The sequence below is a fragment of the Chamaea fasciata genome, unplaced genomic scaffold (assembly GCF_029207755.1).
Source record: "Chamaea fasciata isolate MVZ Bird 193981 ecotype frontalis unplaced genomic scaffold, bChaFas1.0.hap1 SCAF_4, whole genome shotgun sequence".
NCBI classification, from domain to species: domain Eukaryota; kingdom Metazoa; phylum Chordata; class Aves; order Passeriformes; family Sylviidae; genus Chamaea; species Chamaea fasciata.
Window position 1 is genome coordinate 59,513,627 of NW_027094089.1, and position 17,828 is coordinate 59,531,454.

The 17,828-nt window shown below is 40.0% G+C and overlaps 1 protein-coding gene across 1 annotated transcript; it reads left to right on the forward strand.

Annotated features, from left to right (window-relative positions):
* The first annotated feature begins 6,975 nt into the window (after nt 1-6,975).
* LOC136288487 (fructose-1,6-bisphosphatase 1-like) lies at nt 6,976-16,822 on the forward strand. Its single transcript, XM_066181711.1, has 7 exons — nt 6,976-7,176; nt 9,619-9,781; nt 11,436-11,528; nt 12,561-12,704; nt 13,920-14,057; nt 15,283-15,402; nt 16,406-16,822. Exons 1-7 carry the CDS (start codon nt 7,007-7,009, stop codon nt 16,595-16,597), a joined length of 1,020 nt encoding a protein of 339 aa, XP_066037808.1. The 5' UTR covers nt 6,976-7,006; the 3' UTR covers nt 16,598-16,822.
* Nucleotides 16,823-17,828: the final 1,006 nt, after the last annotated feature.

The window sequence follows — 17,828 nt, forward strand, 5'->3', positions numbered from 1 at the left end:
CTACTAAGGCCTGTATCTGTGTCATGAAAGAGAAATCCTGTTAGTCATGATAAAAACAGGTATCTTCTTTCCCCTATAAAAAACTAAATCAACTTCCAGCTCTGCCTAGAATTTGACAGTGCTTGCTCATCCTTTGCAATTAAGACAAAGTGGAAATGGAGGACAGGATGTTTTAACTCCTTCTGTCTCATAAGGGTTTCACATCACAAAGCACACATGGGGACTACTTAATTGGTTTTGGTATTCAGCCTGTAAATGGCCGAACCTGCAATCTGGGTTTGCAAACAGAAGGAAGTACTGAATGTACAGGGACAGTTCTCTGGTTCTTGTTTATGTAAGCTGGAAGAATTAGGGATGTGTTACTTGGCAGTCTCACAGAATTTGAGCATTAATTTTTTAATTTTTTTTTTTACTCAATATATGTAATTGTTGCAGGTTACTTTTTAGTTTTTCCCCAAACTCGGTTTATTTTTTTAGTTTTTTTCTCTCCTGCAGGTGACATATTCAGTACATATTAGCAGAATACCATTCATAGATCAACATTAGACTGCACCATGCAAAGGGGAAAAGGTGAATAACTGACAGTAAAGTTTTGAATGACACTGGAAACATTGCAGCTTACAGCTCATCTGTAAAACCAGGGATATCTTTATTTGCCTCTTTTTTTTTCTGTTTTCTCTTATTCTTGGACTGTGGACTGTGTAGGGCGAGGACTGTGTTTTTCTTCTCTTTCTGTACAGTGCCAATAATTACTTCCATGAAATCATGCCCTTCATCCCAAACAACTACTGTACTAAAAATAATAATCACAGCCATCACCAACAGCTGTATGTTAGGATATCAAATGCAGAATGCCTAATCATGCACTTCAGGACCACTGGAAACTGTCTGAAAGCAACCAGACTGGGGGGACTGATGCAGAGATGGGAGTGTGTTAAGTATTCAATGAGCACAAGCAGAGGCCTTGGGATAATGACTGCATATTTCCAGTAGGATTTAAATTATGATTTTGTATTAGCAGTAGGTTTGAAATACAGTGGCAGTCTCTTGTCTTCTGGTATAGACAGAGAACCGACCTTTCGCTTCCTCTCCGTTTACTTGGTCACCATCAGTGCTAAGAGCTTCACTGTCTCTTCCCAAGAAAGAGACTCCTGAAGCTGCCCAGACCAGCCCCTTCTGCCCCCGGAGAGCTGCCAGGCTCTGGTCCTGCATAATTTCTCAAATGAGCATTGCCATCTGATGGCAGAGCCTTGGTACTGCACAGTCTCTTTGCTTAGGTCAAGCCGGCAATAAACCAAGGGACTCGCTCACAAATGAAGTGTCTATGACTGAACACCTGATTTCTTTTTTTTTTTTTTCTGACACTATTTTATGATGATTGCCCTGAGAGGTTGTGGAGTCTCCTTTAGCAGGGATATTCAGGGCATCCGGGCACAATCCTGCACCATGCACTCTCGGATAACCCTACTTGAGCAGGAAGGTTGCATCACATGATCCATTGTGGTCCTTCCCAACCAACCCGTTCTGTGATTCTGTGATTTCCTCTGAGTCACACTAAAAAAGTGCTTCTTCAGCCATATCCGTGGTGTTCTTGTTGCCTTCTCTCTGTTCATCCTGCTTTCCTCAGATTCACTGAAAGAGATGCCCCTGCCTAATAATGAAATAGGCTCCTAGGATGGTTCCTAGGGTGGCAGAGCCCTATCTTGCACTAGTGTTTAGGTTATGGCTTCCTATTAGGTTATTGATCACAAAAATAGCTGGACTACAGCAACAGGGGTGCACCTTCCAGCTGCGCTAGTCCCCATGTGAGGAAGGAGTAGGAAGGGAAAGTGTGCAGGCCAGCTTCTCATCTTCTGCTAAGCAGCCCCTCTAGCTGGTACTGCAGAGGGTAAACCCTGAGCTAGATATGCCACTGAGCTCTCATGCCTGCATTCTAAAATCAAATGGGAGCCTGTATGCCTGGATACTGGAGCTTGAGCAAATGGAAATATTTTTCCCAGTGATCAAAAGCTTGATTTTGACATTGCCATCTAGTTGATTTAACTTTTCCTGTCTTGACACTTGTGTTCTGGGTATCAGCCTTGTGATGAACTGACACTCAGACCATGCAAGGCTAGGGCTGGAGTTTAGCCTATGCAACCCTTCCACATGTATGTGAGTCATGAAATTGAATCTCGAGTGGTCTTAAAAATTATTCTTTTAATTTAAACCTGTACATGTACTCATGATTGGGTGAATTTGATTTTACAATAGATAATTTGGTAAGAACAAAAGCATATGATATCAAGACAAAGTTTCTCAATGTGCATCTCAGGCAAGAGTGATGACTGCCTTTTCTGTATTGCACTGTCACCTGCCAGATTCAGTTGTGGACTAGATCCCTCACATGCTAGCACAAAATGGCCATGCGTGTCTGATGCTCTCATTGTTAAAGGAAATGGTTTTGCTACTACTGCCATCAGTAAGGAAAGACTATTTGTAACAATGATGGAAGTTTTAAGATAAAATCTGGCTTTAGAACTGGACTTAATAGTTATCCTAATAACTAGTTTAATGTAAGAGAATTTTCAGCTGTTCATTAATCCTATCATAATCAAATGGACTCTTTAGCAATCTAAAATACTCATTCTACCCACCTATCATTCTTGTTTTTAAAGTCATACCAACTTGCAGTAACATGATTATAAGGATTAGCTAATGCTTACTCAGAATTCAGAACCTGTGCCAAATTATGCAAACTATGGATAAAATGAGTTTTTAAAATGTAACAGTTATTTTAAAATCTGTAATTTTAAATAGGTCTGTTGACTGTACTTCAGGCATAGAAGAGAAGACTTATGATAAAGATGAACAGGGAATGACCATCTAAACCATCACTCATTCATTTGTTTGCCATATTTTTCATCATTTACACAAAAGGAGTCTTTTGTGGATATTATGTTAATTTCTGCATCATGCTTCACAGTACGTCTATCACTGCTAGAAGTGTTCAGATCAGACCCTCTTCATACTGCCGATAAACCTGGAAAAGCCAATCACTCTTCTTGGCCTTTATGTAGGAAAACAGCTTTAGTTGTGCTGATTAACACAGATTATTTAGAAATTCCGAATTGAATCATGTACAGTTAAAATTACCATATCTAAAAAATGATGAGTTGGACTTCTGAACCTCTGTGACACCGTCCATGTAATGCCTCCTGAAGAACAGGATCTGAAAAATCTAGACAGATTATACTTGGAAATACTAAAATATAAATAGTTATTTAACGCAGCAAATAAATCTACAAGGATATTAATGGAAAATATCTCCCAGCAATCTAACCTATGATTAGGGTTTGAGAATGGAGTTTGATAATTTATAACAAGTATTTTTCCTCCATCAACCTTGAATTTTACAGGTTTATAGCTTAAGCGTAAAAAAAAAACCACAAAAAAACCCAAAAAAACCAAAACAAAAGCAAAAACACACCAAAAAACCCCCCAACCCCTCCCCCTCCCAAAAAAACCCAACAACCCCCAAAAAACACCTTTTTTTTTTTTCCAGTTGGTTGTTACACTGACAAATTGTGGCATGTCACATGTCATTGACATCATGTCACTCAGTATTGAGAGAAATTATTTATTTCCGCAAAGGGAACTGTTATAACTATATAATTATAATTCCACTTTAATTACCTTCTTAGTTTAGTAGTGACATCTCATCTCTCAGCACTGAAATATCTGTTTGGTTGTAACTGTGGTTTTTGGGTTTCTTCCTGGATTGTTTTTGTTTGGTTTGGGTTTTCTAATTTATTTTTTCTTTACATAGACCTGGTATGATTACTTAAAATACTTCTAGTTTATACATTTTACAAAGTGAGAAGTGATAGCAAATGCAGTAACTTGTATTTAATATCTTTGTTTTACTTGCTTGGTAGAATCTTGTGGATAAGTTAAAAGTACAGAGATTTAAAACTTGTGGTTAGATATCAGTATTTCAGAGGCATATAGACTTTCTTTTAATGGTCTACTGCCTGCACGTTAAGTGCTTTGTCCCCCTCCAGAAAACTGCAAAGGTACTCCCACTTGAGCTTGTGTCATGCTGAAATGCTGAGTGTTCCCATTCCCACAAGAAGGCACCAGGCACAGGAAAATCCATTCACATTCATTAATATCAACTTTATAATTCATCTCTACTTCTTAATTAGCTGCAGTACTAAATTGCATAATATCAGATTAAGCTCCTTTTACATCTACTACACAAAGAAGTTACCTTTTAGCCAATTTGTACTCATAATTACCTATGTTTAAACATCAGTTCATGCCACTTGTTATATTTCACCTGCGTCCAGAGAGGTGAAGTGGTTTGCTATCACAGTCATAAATCAGTGTTCCATTCTATTGCCTATGTGTGGACCCTTTCTCACATAGGAAATTCACATAGGTGAAATGAAGCACTTTCTGAAACAAATAAGGCAAAAGGTTGATTGCACATCTAGAAATCTTCCTGATTTCATGTGTACAGTTCCCCTTTTCACCCTGATCCATCTCTTGCAGCATCTAGGATCTGCCTCATTCATCCTCTTCAAGCTGCTCCAACCCTAATCATCATGGCATCACACAGCAGAGAGCATCTGCACTGGTGGTGGAGGGACATTGACTTGCATATGATCTCAGTGTAACTCACCTGATTTTACCCCCTGTCCACCCAACCAGCACAAAACTTCTGCAGTTGTGACACTCCTGCACAAAGAAAGTTCTTCAGCAAAAGTGGGATCTAAAGCTGGTTTTCCCACATGAACACACTTACTTCCAGGGGGAAAGAAAAAGTCCTTTGTGAAGGAGTTTCTCTCCTATTGTCTTTTTTGACTGTCATTTGGACCTACAAGAGGTAACCTTGCAGGAGTTCCCAAAGAAATGAAATCCTTCAAATGAAGGATTTCTCATCAGTGTTTGTCTTATTTTCAAGGTAATTATGCAGTTGGGATTCTATGTACTGGGAGAAAAGTTTGTTTCAAAATAGTTACATGGATTTGTAATCTTACTGTTCTAAAACTGCTGTGAACTGTGTCTAGTTGACGTCATATATGCGCAAACAAGTCCCTGTTTTCTTCTGTATAGAAGTGAGTTGTTTCAGCAATGTTTAGTCAACCAGCACTTACTGACCTTCTCAAATCCAGAGTTTCATTTTCTATAAATGTTTAACTACTGTTTTCTAAAGCCAAAGGTTCACCACATGTAAAGCCTACTTTTAATCTTACACTGACTTTATAGTTACCAAACAGTACGGTTGCTGTAGGGCTGCATGGCTTGTCTACCCTCAACTATATGAAATTAAATAACTAATGTCAAGTCAGCTTTCTATACTAACAGTGGAATTCCAGAAATGACCACTGCATATGGATACATTCTTTGGCCAGGCATGTGGAGGTGGATTAAGCTCAATGTTCTATTGATTTACCTCAAATACAGAAGATAAAGGGCATGCTAAATAGGCTGAAAATAGCTTTCCTTCCCCACAGTAGAACATGCACATTTGGATGGATCTGTATGAAACCAACATGCTTTCAAATTATTGCAATTTCAGTTCACAGTACTTGTTTCTACCTGGCTTCTATAGTGGGAATGGAGGAATAAAACTCATCTCCCACTTATCTCACAAACCCCAATAGTTCTGAGATAAAACTCCATCAACTCAAGTCCAGTATATCTTCCCTGTTAGTTATGCTCAGGCATAAATATCAAAACCTTAGGGTATTTTGAACTGATCTTGACTATTTTATACTGAAGTACAGCTCTTCCTGCAGATTACTGATGTACTTGTTAGAGTCTTCATATTTAAGGCAAATTGTCCCTAATGAGAGACTCTGTGGTTTGTTACCATAAGTCATATATTCCCAGGCTGTTCTGCCTACTTGCTGCTGCCCAGTTTCAGTGCACTCATCCAGAATTTTATTGGGTCTTTGCTATTTGTTGTTCTCTACTATTGAGATTGCAGGAGCTGCATTAGATGGTTGTAAAGCAGTGCTTACCCTTAAAAAATCAGCTAACTTCCATGGTTTGTAAATTTTCCCAAATCCACCTGCCTCTAAAAGAACATTTTTGTGATACTGGGCTGCTGACCCCTTGCCAAAGACTGAAATATCTGGTTCAGAAGAGCATTATACCAGATACTCCTATCTAGTATCTTCAGGAGTGTCTGTAATACTGGGCATAGGTAAATTAGGCCAAGGCTGTTTACACTTTCAGGAGAAGACATTTATGCATACCTTTGAAGCACTTAATGCACAGATAAGCAGTGTGCTTCGCATGAAGATAGAATGTATACATACGGTTATATATATGTAACCGTGGGGTTAACATGATCTCTGTAAACTGAGTAAGTCAATACTTAATGGAATCGGTTAATGAATATGTGTTTTTGCTGTACTGAGGAGTCATGATGAGAGAATTCCTGTGCAGCAGAAGATGCTAACCTTGCTCTGTAGGTTGTGTGCAGCTCGCTATAATCTACAGTGACACACACAGCGTTTTGCAATCAAGTGGTGAAACTAACTTGAATTTGGGGCACAGTTTGGGGCACAGTTGGGGCCGTTAGTAATGAAGTGCGACCTATGCACTTCAGTGCTAACAGAAATGCACAGTTCAATGCAGCGTGACTGCAAACACTAGGAACTACCAGCACCCGTGTGATCGACTCTCTGTGCCGTTCACATAACGAATGCCCAAAGCATCCTTTCTCCCCGCACAATGTGTGAGACAAGGTTTGGTACAAAACAACAACAACAACAACAAAAAGAAAGAAGAAAAAAAAAGGATCTTTTAGAGTGTCTGTGGGACGGAGGAGTGCGATCCCTCCCGGTGCCATCCCTCCCCTCCCGGTCAGCCTTGCCCCCGCCTTTCCCCTGCCCGGCGGCGGCGGGGCTGGCGGGGCCGGGACTGTCACCGCCCCTGCCCGCCCGCGCCCCGCCCCGTCCCGCCGAGGCAAGTGGCCGTGCCGGCGGCCGCGGCCGCAGTCGCCGCCACCATGACGGACCGTTCCACTTTCGACACCAATGTCATCACCATGACCCGCTTCGTGATGGAGGAAGGCAGGCGGGCGAAGGGCAGCGGGGAGTTCACGCAGCTCCTCAACTCCCTCTGCACGGCCATCAAAGCCATCTCCACCGCCGTGCGTAAAGCGGGCATTGCCAACCTGTAAGTCCCGGGATGCGCCCCGTGCCTTTCCGCAGCCCCGCGGGTCCGGGTCATCCTACTGCCTCCGGGGTGGTGGGTGTCGGGATGAGGATGAGAATGGGTATTTCTTTCACCAGAAAAGCCTGTGAGTGGGGTTACATCAACCCATCCTCTTGAACAGAGCTGAAGGTAACTCCTTTAGTATCTTGGTTTCTTGATTTTTTTCAAGTGACACAAGTCCTATGACTTTTCAATAGTATAAGGCATCTAGTCTTTGAGAAATGCCTGCCTACTTTCAGCAGGTGTGTGCCTGGAGCCATAAGACCAAATAGACTGAAAGACAAAGCCTGGTAAAAATATGTCTGAATTATTGCTCATTGCATATTGCTTAATATCAAAGCACCATTTTATGTTTTTGAGGTTTTGAATCAAATTCAGAGTGTTGTTTTTTTTTTTTTCATATGCATCATGAATGCATATGAAAATGCATATGAAAAAAATGCAACATGCAACTAGAGTTTCTCTGTGAAACTTTGGCTATCTAAGACTTTTAGAAAGTGTGCTGTTTAGGAACAGAGGTGATGTAGTCAGCCCCTCAGAAGGGTGTTGTTCTGGAGATGCATCAGAAGGAATTTGGAATTCTTGAAATGTAAAACAGCTGAAACTGCTTGTAGGTAATTAATCCTCCTAAGTATTTTACATATTCTTCATGCACCCAGTTGTGTGCTGATCAAGGCTTTAGACATGGGCTGCTTCATTACTTAATGGAAAATGTTGGGAAGAGAAAAAGAAGTTGCCTCTACAAGCCATGCAGATGAAAATATAATAAGAAAAAATCCTCCACTTAATGTATATTTGAACTATTTTTTCCATTTTGCATGAAACTGTGGTAATTTTTGATTGTTATGTGCTAGCTCTTTCATATGCCTCCTATATCTGTCAATAGAGACCAGGGTTTCCCAGCTGTAATCTGATTTGTAAGCTTAACGCCCTATTCCTTTTGTGTCTTACATGTGTGTCTGTTGGCAGCTGCCCACAGGTTTGGTATTTGTGCCCCAGGACTTGCCTTATGATCTCCTGAGCAGTGGGTTTAACTCTTCATCAGTGCTGGGGTAGCAGGCTTTGGACTCATAAACCTCCTTTAACAGTACGTCTCCTACTGTGGGACTGCATTTTATAAGCAGTGGTGAGATTTTGCTTTGCTGTCAGGGAATGTGAGCGAGTGGGCATCACTGCAATCCGTTTCTTTGGACCATCCTCAGACTCAGCTATATACTTGGTGCTGCTCAGCAGGGAAGGTGCAGAACAGCTGTGGAAGACATGCAGACCCTTCCCAGCTGCAGGCTCCACACCTTATCTTCCCCTCCCAAGAGTCCCCAAAAGATGAGGTGCAGAAGCTGTTCTGCTGCTGTGCCGCCACTCATAAGTACGGTGTTTAAAGTACATTTTTTTCCAAAAGCACTTTCACAGGTGCAGAAAAATATTCAAGTCACTGTAGCAGAGAAAGACAGAGACTTATGCCAGGTCTCTGTCTCATGCATTAAACTGAAGAAATGAAATGCATTGCATAAAGTAGTGTGTTCAGTGTTATTACATAAAACCTGAAATACCAGTGTTCAGCCTAATCAATTTACTGTATCTGAAGTACTTAAGAGTTATCTGAATGTGTGCCGAGCTTGCTGTTGTTTTTCTCTTCTAAGAGCTAAACTTCCCCTTTCTCTGCTTTGCGTGCTTACAAAATCACATACCATGAGGTATCCTGGTATTTCCGTATGCCAAATGGTTTGATTCTGATTAGCTTGGAGCATTTTATTTGTGTTTCTTATTTGTATTTCTCAGTTCTTTTCCTAAGGAAACATTTACTACTTCAAATCAAAACTGAAAACATTAAACCATAAATAGGTTGATTTATCTGTGAACAGACTTCTTCTGCTGCAATTTGCGTATCATATTGCTAATCAGGAATATACTACATGCAGAGGATATAGAGGATATATATATGTATAGAGGATATAGTGCGGTCAGGTTCACAATATATTCATATTCTTTAAAGTATACATATACTTCTAAACCAAAAATTTTCTAATGAATCCTTACGTTTTAGGGTATGCAGAGCCTAGAATTCAGGTATAATGTGAAGGTCTTAAGAGCTTATTAAAAAGCACAGTTGTAACTCAGCTTCACAGCCTGGTCTGGCTGTGTTTAACTATAGTTTACAAACTATTGAAAAGCAATCCCTTGTTTTGTATTTCTTAGCAACTTCTAGGTATGCGAACACAGCTAATGGTGGCATGTCTCAGCAAGAATTCACTGGGCAGTAAATAAAAAACAGGCTTAGAGAGCTGAGATGTAATTTGAAAGTGCTGTATGTTTACAGGAGGTTTTACAGGCATAAAAAACAGAACAGTTAAGAGGATGCAGTGCTCCATTCTCATGAAATGCTCTCTCTTGCAATTGCTCTAGCTATGGGATTGCTGGGTCTACCAATGTGACCGGAGATCAAGTGAAAAAGCTGGATATTCTTTCCAATGACCTGGTGATCAACATGCTCAAGTCATCCTTCAGTACATGTGTTATCGTGTCCGAAGAAAACAAAGATGCTGTGATAGTGGAAACTGAAAAACAGGTTAGTAACTTTAAAAGTTCTCCCTGCTTGATTTCAGATCAGCCCATACAGGCGTACTACTCCACATCTAACAAAGTAAAACTGAGCTAAAAGTTTCAGAAAACAGGTACTTTCCTAAGCTGGCAAATGAAGGTGGAGATGACAGGTGGAGAGTGTTAGTCAATATTTGTTCTTTCTGTCATTTCTGCTCTCCAGACTAATGTTTGTTGGTTTTATTTTTTGAAATACATTGTTCCTCCCCACATTCTTTTTCTCCCACCTTTTTCTTATTGTGGAGAAAACATTTCATTCATACCATCTGATCTCTGCAAGTATGCTCTGAGTCAGTCAAGCGCCTTTGTCACTTTTTGAGTGGGACACTGATGAGCTGTTCTCTGCAGGTCAAATCTCAAGGTCTTTAATTCATGAAAATTCTCCTTGAAGCCTGTGAAAGACTAAGCAACAATGAAACAAAAGCATTTTTTATATTTATTATTATTTATATTCACAAGCATGCATGCACTTCTTGTGGGATAGTTCCTCTTTCCCAGATAATATTTTGGTCTGATCATGTAAAAATCTGAGTAAAAGTTTAGTGAAAATGAACAGCAAAACCATAATTTACAAAGTATAATAAGGTTTCCTTCGTTTTAGCAGTTCTGTCTCTCCCTGTTGACGAATCTTCAAAATTGATTTTCTAGGCATTGGCTTTTTCCTTAGATCTGAACAAATATTCTCAAAGATCACTGTGGGAGTCTGAGTATTAATGCTTTTCTAAACTAAATATGAGCCAATACAGTGTTTCTATCAATGCATACCAGAAAATCCTACTTGCAGAGCAGAGCTGAGCATTGCTGAACTTAAATTTTAAGTTTCTGACATGCAGGATAAAATCAAATGAAAAACAAATAAACACTGTTGTTACACAGTATTATTAAGATGACTATGAATAAAATTATGGGGGACCAAAATATTCAAAAGGTACATTTAATTCAGCTTTTCCCCATGTACTGTCAATTTCCTATATCTACAGGATTCCTTAATCCAGCAATACGGCAGGGGCTTCTTTTTTGACCCCCCCAAAACCCAGGGCAAGATCAGCCTGGCTAAGGTAGTACGTGACTATTTCAGAGCACAGATAAAGGAAAATGTATAGTTTAGTGATGGCAGCTATTAAGGAGCTTTTTAATACCTCCATTGGTAGAGACTAAATAGAGTTTTTAGCTCTGCATGAGAAAGGCTGATCTTTGGCTTTTTCCTTATTATTCACAAAGACATGTTGTAACCAAAGGGAAAGTGCAGCCTAGTCCACATGGTGGATATGAAAGGATTGATTTTAATTACAGAGATGAAATTAAACCAATAAAAGTATTCCCCCTTTCTTCTCATATTAAAATGTATATGAGAAAACTTCACTTTTCCTGTGTTACCATCTGCTATGTACTTTAAAGATTTCTTAGTTTCTGGTTTGGCACAAGTCACAGTTGTAATCAAGAATGAATTCTGGGCCAAAGAATTGCTGACATTTGAATTCGGTTCCTTCATAACCTATAAAGGTGTTTTAGGTTATTTTGCTTTTTAAGTCTCTGAAAATATTTACCTAGTGAAATGTCTTTATTTGGAGGAAGTGAATAAATACTGTCACTAATCTAGATTCCTCTTTTTTATTTTCTAGGGTAAATACATAGTCTGCATAGACCCTCTGGATGGTTCATCAAACATTGACTGTCTTGTTTCCATTGGGACCATCTTTGCAATTTATAAAAAGGTAAAATTCTTTCATGTAGAATAGGCAAAACTGTTATTGTTAAGCTTTTGGTGAAATAAAATTGCATGGGAAGACAATAAAATCTAACTAAACTTATTTGTGAAAGAGGCTCAGGGCCAGTTTTAAGTCAAATGTAGTATTTCACAGATGCATGGATTTGTATTAGTCAGGATTTGAATTAGTCTCTTAGAGGAAGAGCCTATGTGTACATGGAAGCCTAGCTGATATTTAATTACCCAACTAATGAAACTACCCCTTGGAAAAATCACGTCTTAGGTTTCATGAATATTTGCGTTGAGACAAAATACCATGTGGTTGTCATCTGCTTGGGGAATGTGCTTTCGGGTTTTTCTTGTTCTCTGTACTAGCCTGTTGGCCTGAGGACAGGCTTCAAAAACAAACCAGAGCTGAAGCATGTTATGTGCATTTGAAGTGTCTAATTCACTCTGAAAAGCAGAAACCCAGTCTGAACGAGGTTGAAATACCAGACTTTCAGGTCACAAGATGAGGGAAAAAGTAAATCAGATAAAACACACCCAACTGTCCATTTTAATCATCTTTTGTGTGTTGTCATAGATCCCAAAGTAGCTATTTTCAACTTCGTTTTTGTGTGAAGCAAAAGAAAACAAAACAAAACCAAAAAAAAACCCCAAAAAACCAAGTACTTTTGATCAGCTTTGAACTCTGTGAGTCATGTTTCAGTTTTTTTCAACTGTGCCTCTGAGTTTTCCTCTGAGCTGTGTTCATCATCACCTACAAGGAGGTACATAGCTCTTTATTATCTCCTTAATCCTTTCCCGCTTCCTGCATTCCTGCTAGGCTTAGTTAGAAGAGCATTTCTATATCAATGTGTTTGTATCCTATATGTAATTTGTATTAGTGCATCCAGTAGGAATCTCAGTTGGGGATCATGGAAACATCTGTGACACCACATGCATGGACAGAGAACAGAAGACTGTCCCTATCCCAGAGTCCAGTTATGTGCCAGCAATAACAATGAAGTAAAATTGACTATACTCTTTCTTGTTCTAGGTGTCCCCTGATGAACCTTCTGGGAAAGATGCTTTACAGCCTGGACGTAATCTTGTGGCAGCTGGTTATGCTCTCTATGGGAGTGCCACCATGCTGGTACTGGCCACTTCTGCTGGAGGTGTCAACTGTTTCATGCTGGATCCGGTGAGAATATCTTCTGTTTCTTTGCTTCTGTATTAGGGATTACCAGATACTGTCTGTAAGAACTGTTTGTCCCCAGGAAAATAAACCAAAGGAGCAGTTTTCAAGGTAAGACAGAGGAATGAAGTATAAATGCACTTGTACTTACAGCCCACCAGCAACAGTGTCAAGAGATTTGCATTTCGCCTGCCTAATGTGACACAGTGCCGTGTGTGACTCAACAGCAGGAAGACAGCATGTGTAAACACATATACACAGCATGTGTAATCATGTGATATTTAAAATGAGCAGTTTTCTGCAGTACAAAATACCCTTTAAGTCTTATTCGTCTTTTCCTTAATGCTAGGACCTTAGTAAACCAGAGGAGCATAAATATTTAACCTTCTTCTGTGTTTTCAGATCCCACCATGATACGTAAAAGAGTAAGTGATGTGTGTGGGTGATGTGATGTTCTAGCATGCATTTACCATGAGTTTTGAAACAAAAGTCATGTTGATCATAGCAGAAAGTAGTTTGCTTTAGTGGCCTGTTTCTTTGTGATCAGTCAGGGTGTGCCACCTGCCAGTTTTAAATTTTTATAACCTCAGTGATCAAGCAGCAGGAAATATAACTTAGTACCCTCTCTTTATTAGCAGCTTAAATAAATGCATGTGTTTTTGACTTTATTCAAGTAACAGATTTAACTTCAAGCATGCATGCATGTTATTTTGTATACTCTCAGCACAAACTTGAAAATTTGCTTTAGAAAAAACTAAACAGACCAGCCCTTGGTCACAGGCTTCCAGTTAGCCCAAGCTAAAAAGAACTGCAGTATCTGCAGTTGTTTGAAGTTGTTAATGCAGTGGTTCAGCCAGCACTCTCAGTTTCCAAACTTCTTGGAGTTCTGAAGCTTACATTGTTGTAAGTCTAGCCAAAGAGTGGAAAGGTAAAAAATTTTACTAATAGCATTTTTTGGGCATAGTAAATAGAGAGTGCTTGGAATGGTAGTATGAGGAAGCTTGCATGGTGCCAGGATTCATGCTCTCTTAGTGTTTATGGATAAATAAAATACTGTACATGTGGACTGTAAAGACTACCTTTTTGTAGGTACTGAATTATTTAAAAAAATGACAGTGGTAGTAATTTTTTATTAAATTGTGTATGTTTTTGGATTTTGCCTTGGTTTGCAACTAAGTAAACACTTAATGTTAACAAATACTTTTTCTTTCTTATTGTTAGGCAATTGGAGAATTCATTTTGGTGGAAAGGGATGTGAAAATCAAAAAGAAGGGAAATATCTACAGTCTCAATGAAGGCTATGCTAAATATTTTGATCCTGCCATCACAGAGTATCTCAAAAAGAAGAAATTCCCTGAGGTAAAAAGTCCTGTTTCAGAGAAACTTTCTGTTGATAAGCAACATTCATGATTTCCAGCTTTACAATCAATCACTCATTCTCTCATGCACTGTTCAGAGCTTGTTTTCTTTTCCTGTCTATTTAAAATCTAACTTGTTGTAGGATTGCTAATGAGACCAGCAGTGGATGTAACCAGATATTTCAGCATTCTCCAATACTGCACTGCACCTCTTCTGCATTTTTTACTTTCTTCCTTTTTTCTTTTTTTGCATCTTTTTCCTGAATGAGGGTCTGAGTAATGGTGCTGGAGGCAAAACTGGGCATTTGGTAATCAAGTAGAGAGGACATCTTGTCCAGTGATGAAGAAATTTGATCGACTTATGTTGTATTGCTGCTTCCTCACTGCAACCTCTGAGTGGCTGGAGTGCAGGGTGGAGATGGCAGTGGGTCATTGCTCAGTGGCAACATGAGCTGTGTCCTAGGGCTGCCTCTCTCTTGAAAATCTAGTGTAGCTTCAAGGCCTGCCTTGTGGTTGTGCAACTTCCTGGTGTCAAGACCCAAAGCTCCAGGGAGTGCCCATAGAAGGTTCTCATGCCTTACACATTTCATCATTGGAGTTATTACACTGGCAATGAAATGTGAATACCTACTACTGTTAAGTGTCCCTTCCTGACTTCCTGATTTGCTTTGAAAGAAGACTGATGTTTTCATCATTCGTCTTTCCAGTCTTAAGGTGTTGTTTATGTAGATATTAAAATGTTCTACAGGGAGTGGAATAAGGAAATTACATCAGAAGGCAACTATTAACCTTTTCTTAACAAAAGAATTGTAGAAGCCTGTTGGAGAAAGTAGGGGAATGGTTGGAAGAAATAGGAAAGATCCCTTCTTCTGCTCTTCGATTCTTTTTCTGCTAGAAAAGACAAAACCCCAATATGAATTCATGGCACTTGAGTTTTTGCTATTGGAAATGCAGTGTTTTCCAAGTGTTAGAGTGTGGAGAGCTGGGATACATTTTCTGTTGCTGGCAGTACTGCTTATCTATGCTGAAGTATTCTGTCACTCCTTTCCCTTGGATTTTCCTAGTTAAAAAATGAAGGGGATACTGACATACTCTCCTAAACTACTTTGAGTATTATCAATGAAGCCCAGTATGAAGATGAAAGATGTTAGGACTGCTAAAGGGGCATGTGGGGGGGTTAACGTCGTGTGCTGTACAGTTACTTTTATTGGAATGTTTTTCTGTAGGATGGCAGCTCACCATATGGTGGGAGATATGTAGGATCTATGGTGGCAGATGTGCATCGCACACTGGTGTATGGAGGAATCTTTCTGTATCCTGCTAACTCCAAAAGTCCCAAAGGAAAGGTAAGCCTGAATAGGCTCAGTTATAGAAAACACTGCATTACATAGACATTTCACTCTCAAGATCAATATTTTGCTTACAGAGCCTGTGTTTTGTAACTTGGTGGCTTGTATTTCTTGGTGGGGGGGGGGGGGGGGGTGATGTGCCCATCCCTTGCATGCTGTCACATGTGACAGCAGCCTGGTATCAGACACCTATTTAGGGCTGCTGCTTACCTCTTTCAACTGCAGTGACTTCTCTTTATCTGCAAACATACCCAGCTTATGGTACCTACCAGGGGGTGGGCTGCTCAAACAGGCTCCCCTGCACCATGTCAGCCAAAACTGGTGGTGCTAGTCCCAACTGAGTAGAACACTAAAAAGCAAACAATCCGCATTTACCCTGAGATTTCTAGTACATGCTAGTTTGTAAGAAGCCTAAATGTAGTTGGCCCATTGGGAGAAGCTCTGCCAGAGAGAAAACCATCTGCATCTTGTATGTGGTAACAGGACTTCATCTGAAGGAACTGTGCCTGGCTGCATCTGCCAGGACAATGGTCAGTCAGGGAAGACCACGCTCTAACAGGCTGACAAGGGGACTGTTTATTCAGCAAAGACCTTTGGTCTGTTTTGTAATTATCTGTAAAATATTGCTTCAGGTTGCAGATAAGATACAGTTACTCATTAGAGAAACCTAGTGGCACGCTCAGAGCTCATGTTTTTATTTATTTTCACACATGTGATCTGCCTCGTTAACAGCTGTGTCTTAACATACAAGCTTTATCTCTCTCTAAATAGCACATTGCAAACATGGGCTATGGAGAAAGCATTCAGATTGGGCAAATCTAGCATTCACTGTGTTTTTAAAAGAAAAATCCTCAATTTCATTATTGAGTCAATGTTTATATGAAATAAAGAGTACTTAGAATATTGATTGGTATAAAATCAGATGCCAAATCTATTTACATTTCATGATTTTTGGTATCGCCTAGCCTGACTTGCTGCTGTTTTGACTTTTGTTTTCTAGCTGAGACTGCTCTACGAATGCAATCCTATGGCTTTTGTCATTGAGAAGGCTGGGGGAATAGCAACAACTGGTCATCAGGCAGTACTGGATATAGTGCCTGAGGATATTCACCAAAGAGTGCCTGTTGTCTTGGGGTCTCCTGATGATGTGAAGGAGTACCTTGAGATAGTCAAGAAGCATTCAGCTAAGTAAAGAAAGCTTGCTGGATTCACTGTGCACAGGGGATAAAATGTCTTACAGCTGAACCAAAGAATGCACTGCAGTACTGTGAGATTGAGCTGTCTGACTTGTGTAGCAAAAGAGCAAATGAGCCATATTTTCCTAAGATTTTTTTGAAGTGAAATCTTGTGCAAGTGCAATGAAAGGCATTAAAAGATTGCATTAAAGGAAGCATTAAAAGTGAAAGCAATGGAAAAATATGTTTTCTTTTTCATTTATCATTTGTGGTTACAGAAGAGCCACATGTGCTGCAAGGAAATACTATATTGCATTCAATATCTAGAGGGGAGAGACTCACCTTTCTCAGACAACTTACAGACACACTATCAGCAGTACAGCTGACTCTCTTCTGTTTTAAAAAGTCTTGGGAAGAAGACTCAGCAGCCTCTTACAGTGAGTGACCTTTCCTAGACCCATGTGTATGCCTCAGAAGTTGCTTACTTGATGAAAACAGGAACTTGTGTATTGCTAGCAACTTCCACCGGATGTTCTTCATGATATTTTGGGATTGGGGATTACTGTGGAAAAGGATTCTGCTGTGCAGGCAGGAGGGAGGTGCAAAGATCTCCCTAAAGCATGCTGACATCTAATATGCTCCTTCAAAGCATGCTGCTGGGAAGAGCATGCTAGTGCTTGGGAGCTAGATGGGCTGTCCATGGTTATCAGGATACAGTTTTTGAATCAGTTAAAATCAGCAGATCTTTGATATTTCTCACTTCCCACTTACCTTCACCAAAGTTGAAGTAAGGATCAAGTGGATGTTGGGGAGACTGCCACTAAACATTGACTCAGTTCATGGTTTGGGAGGTCCTGTCTAGGAATGCTATAAACCTGCCTGCCTGAGGGCTTTGCATATGTCAGTGCAGACTGACTGAGCATGGCTCTTCGTGTAAAACAAGAGAGAAGTATGGGGAAGCTGAAATCCAGGGTACAAGAGCATGCTCTGTGAGGGCTCAGACAGATCAAAACCTGAGGACCCTCATTCTGACAGGTCATGCTGGGGCATTTGGAGGCATACTGACAAACTTCAGACAGTCGTATATATGCATCTGTTCTCCAAACTGATGGGGGGCAAGATGTTTCTGTCAGAGACTGAATGGCCTAGTTTTTGCTGAAAATGTTAATTCTGATGAGGCTTTGCTAGTGGAGACAGCTTTCAGGGACCTCAACCCTTAAAAGACTCTGAGAGTGCTGGCAGTAGTCA

Bases quoted from the DNA above. Each gene is read 5' to 3' on its own strand.
- LOC136288487 (XM_066181711.1), top strand. From the start codon at position 7,007: ATGACGGACCGTTCCACTTTCGACACCAATGTCATCACCATGACCCGC. The intron at 14,058-15,282 runs GTAAAAAGTCCT...GTTTTTCTGTAG, and splicing joins AAAAGAAGAAATTCCCTGAG to GATGGCAGCTCACCATATGG. The intron at 15,403-16,405 runs GTAAGCCTGAAT...TTTGTTTTCTAG, and splicing joins CCAAAAGTCCCAAAGGAAAG to CTGAGACTGCTCTACGAATG.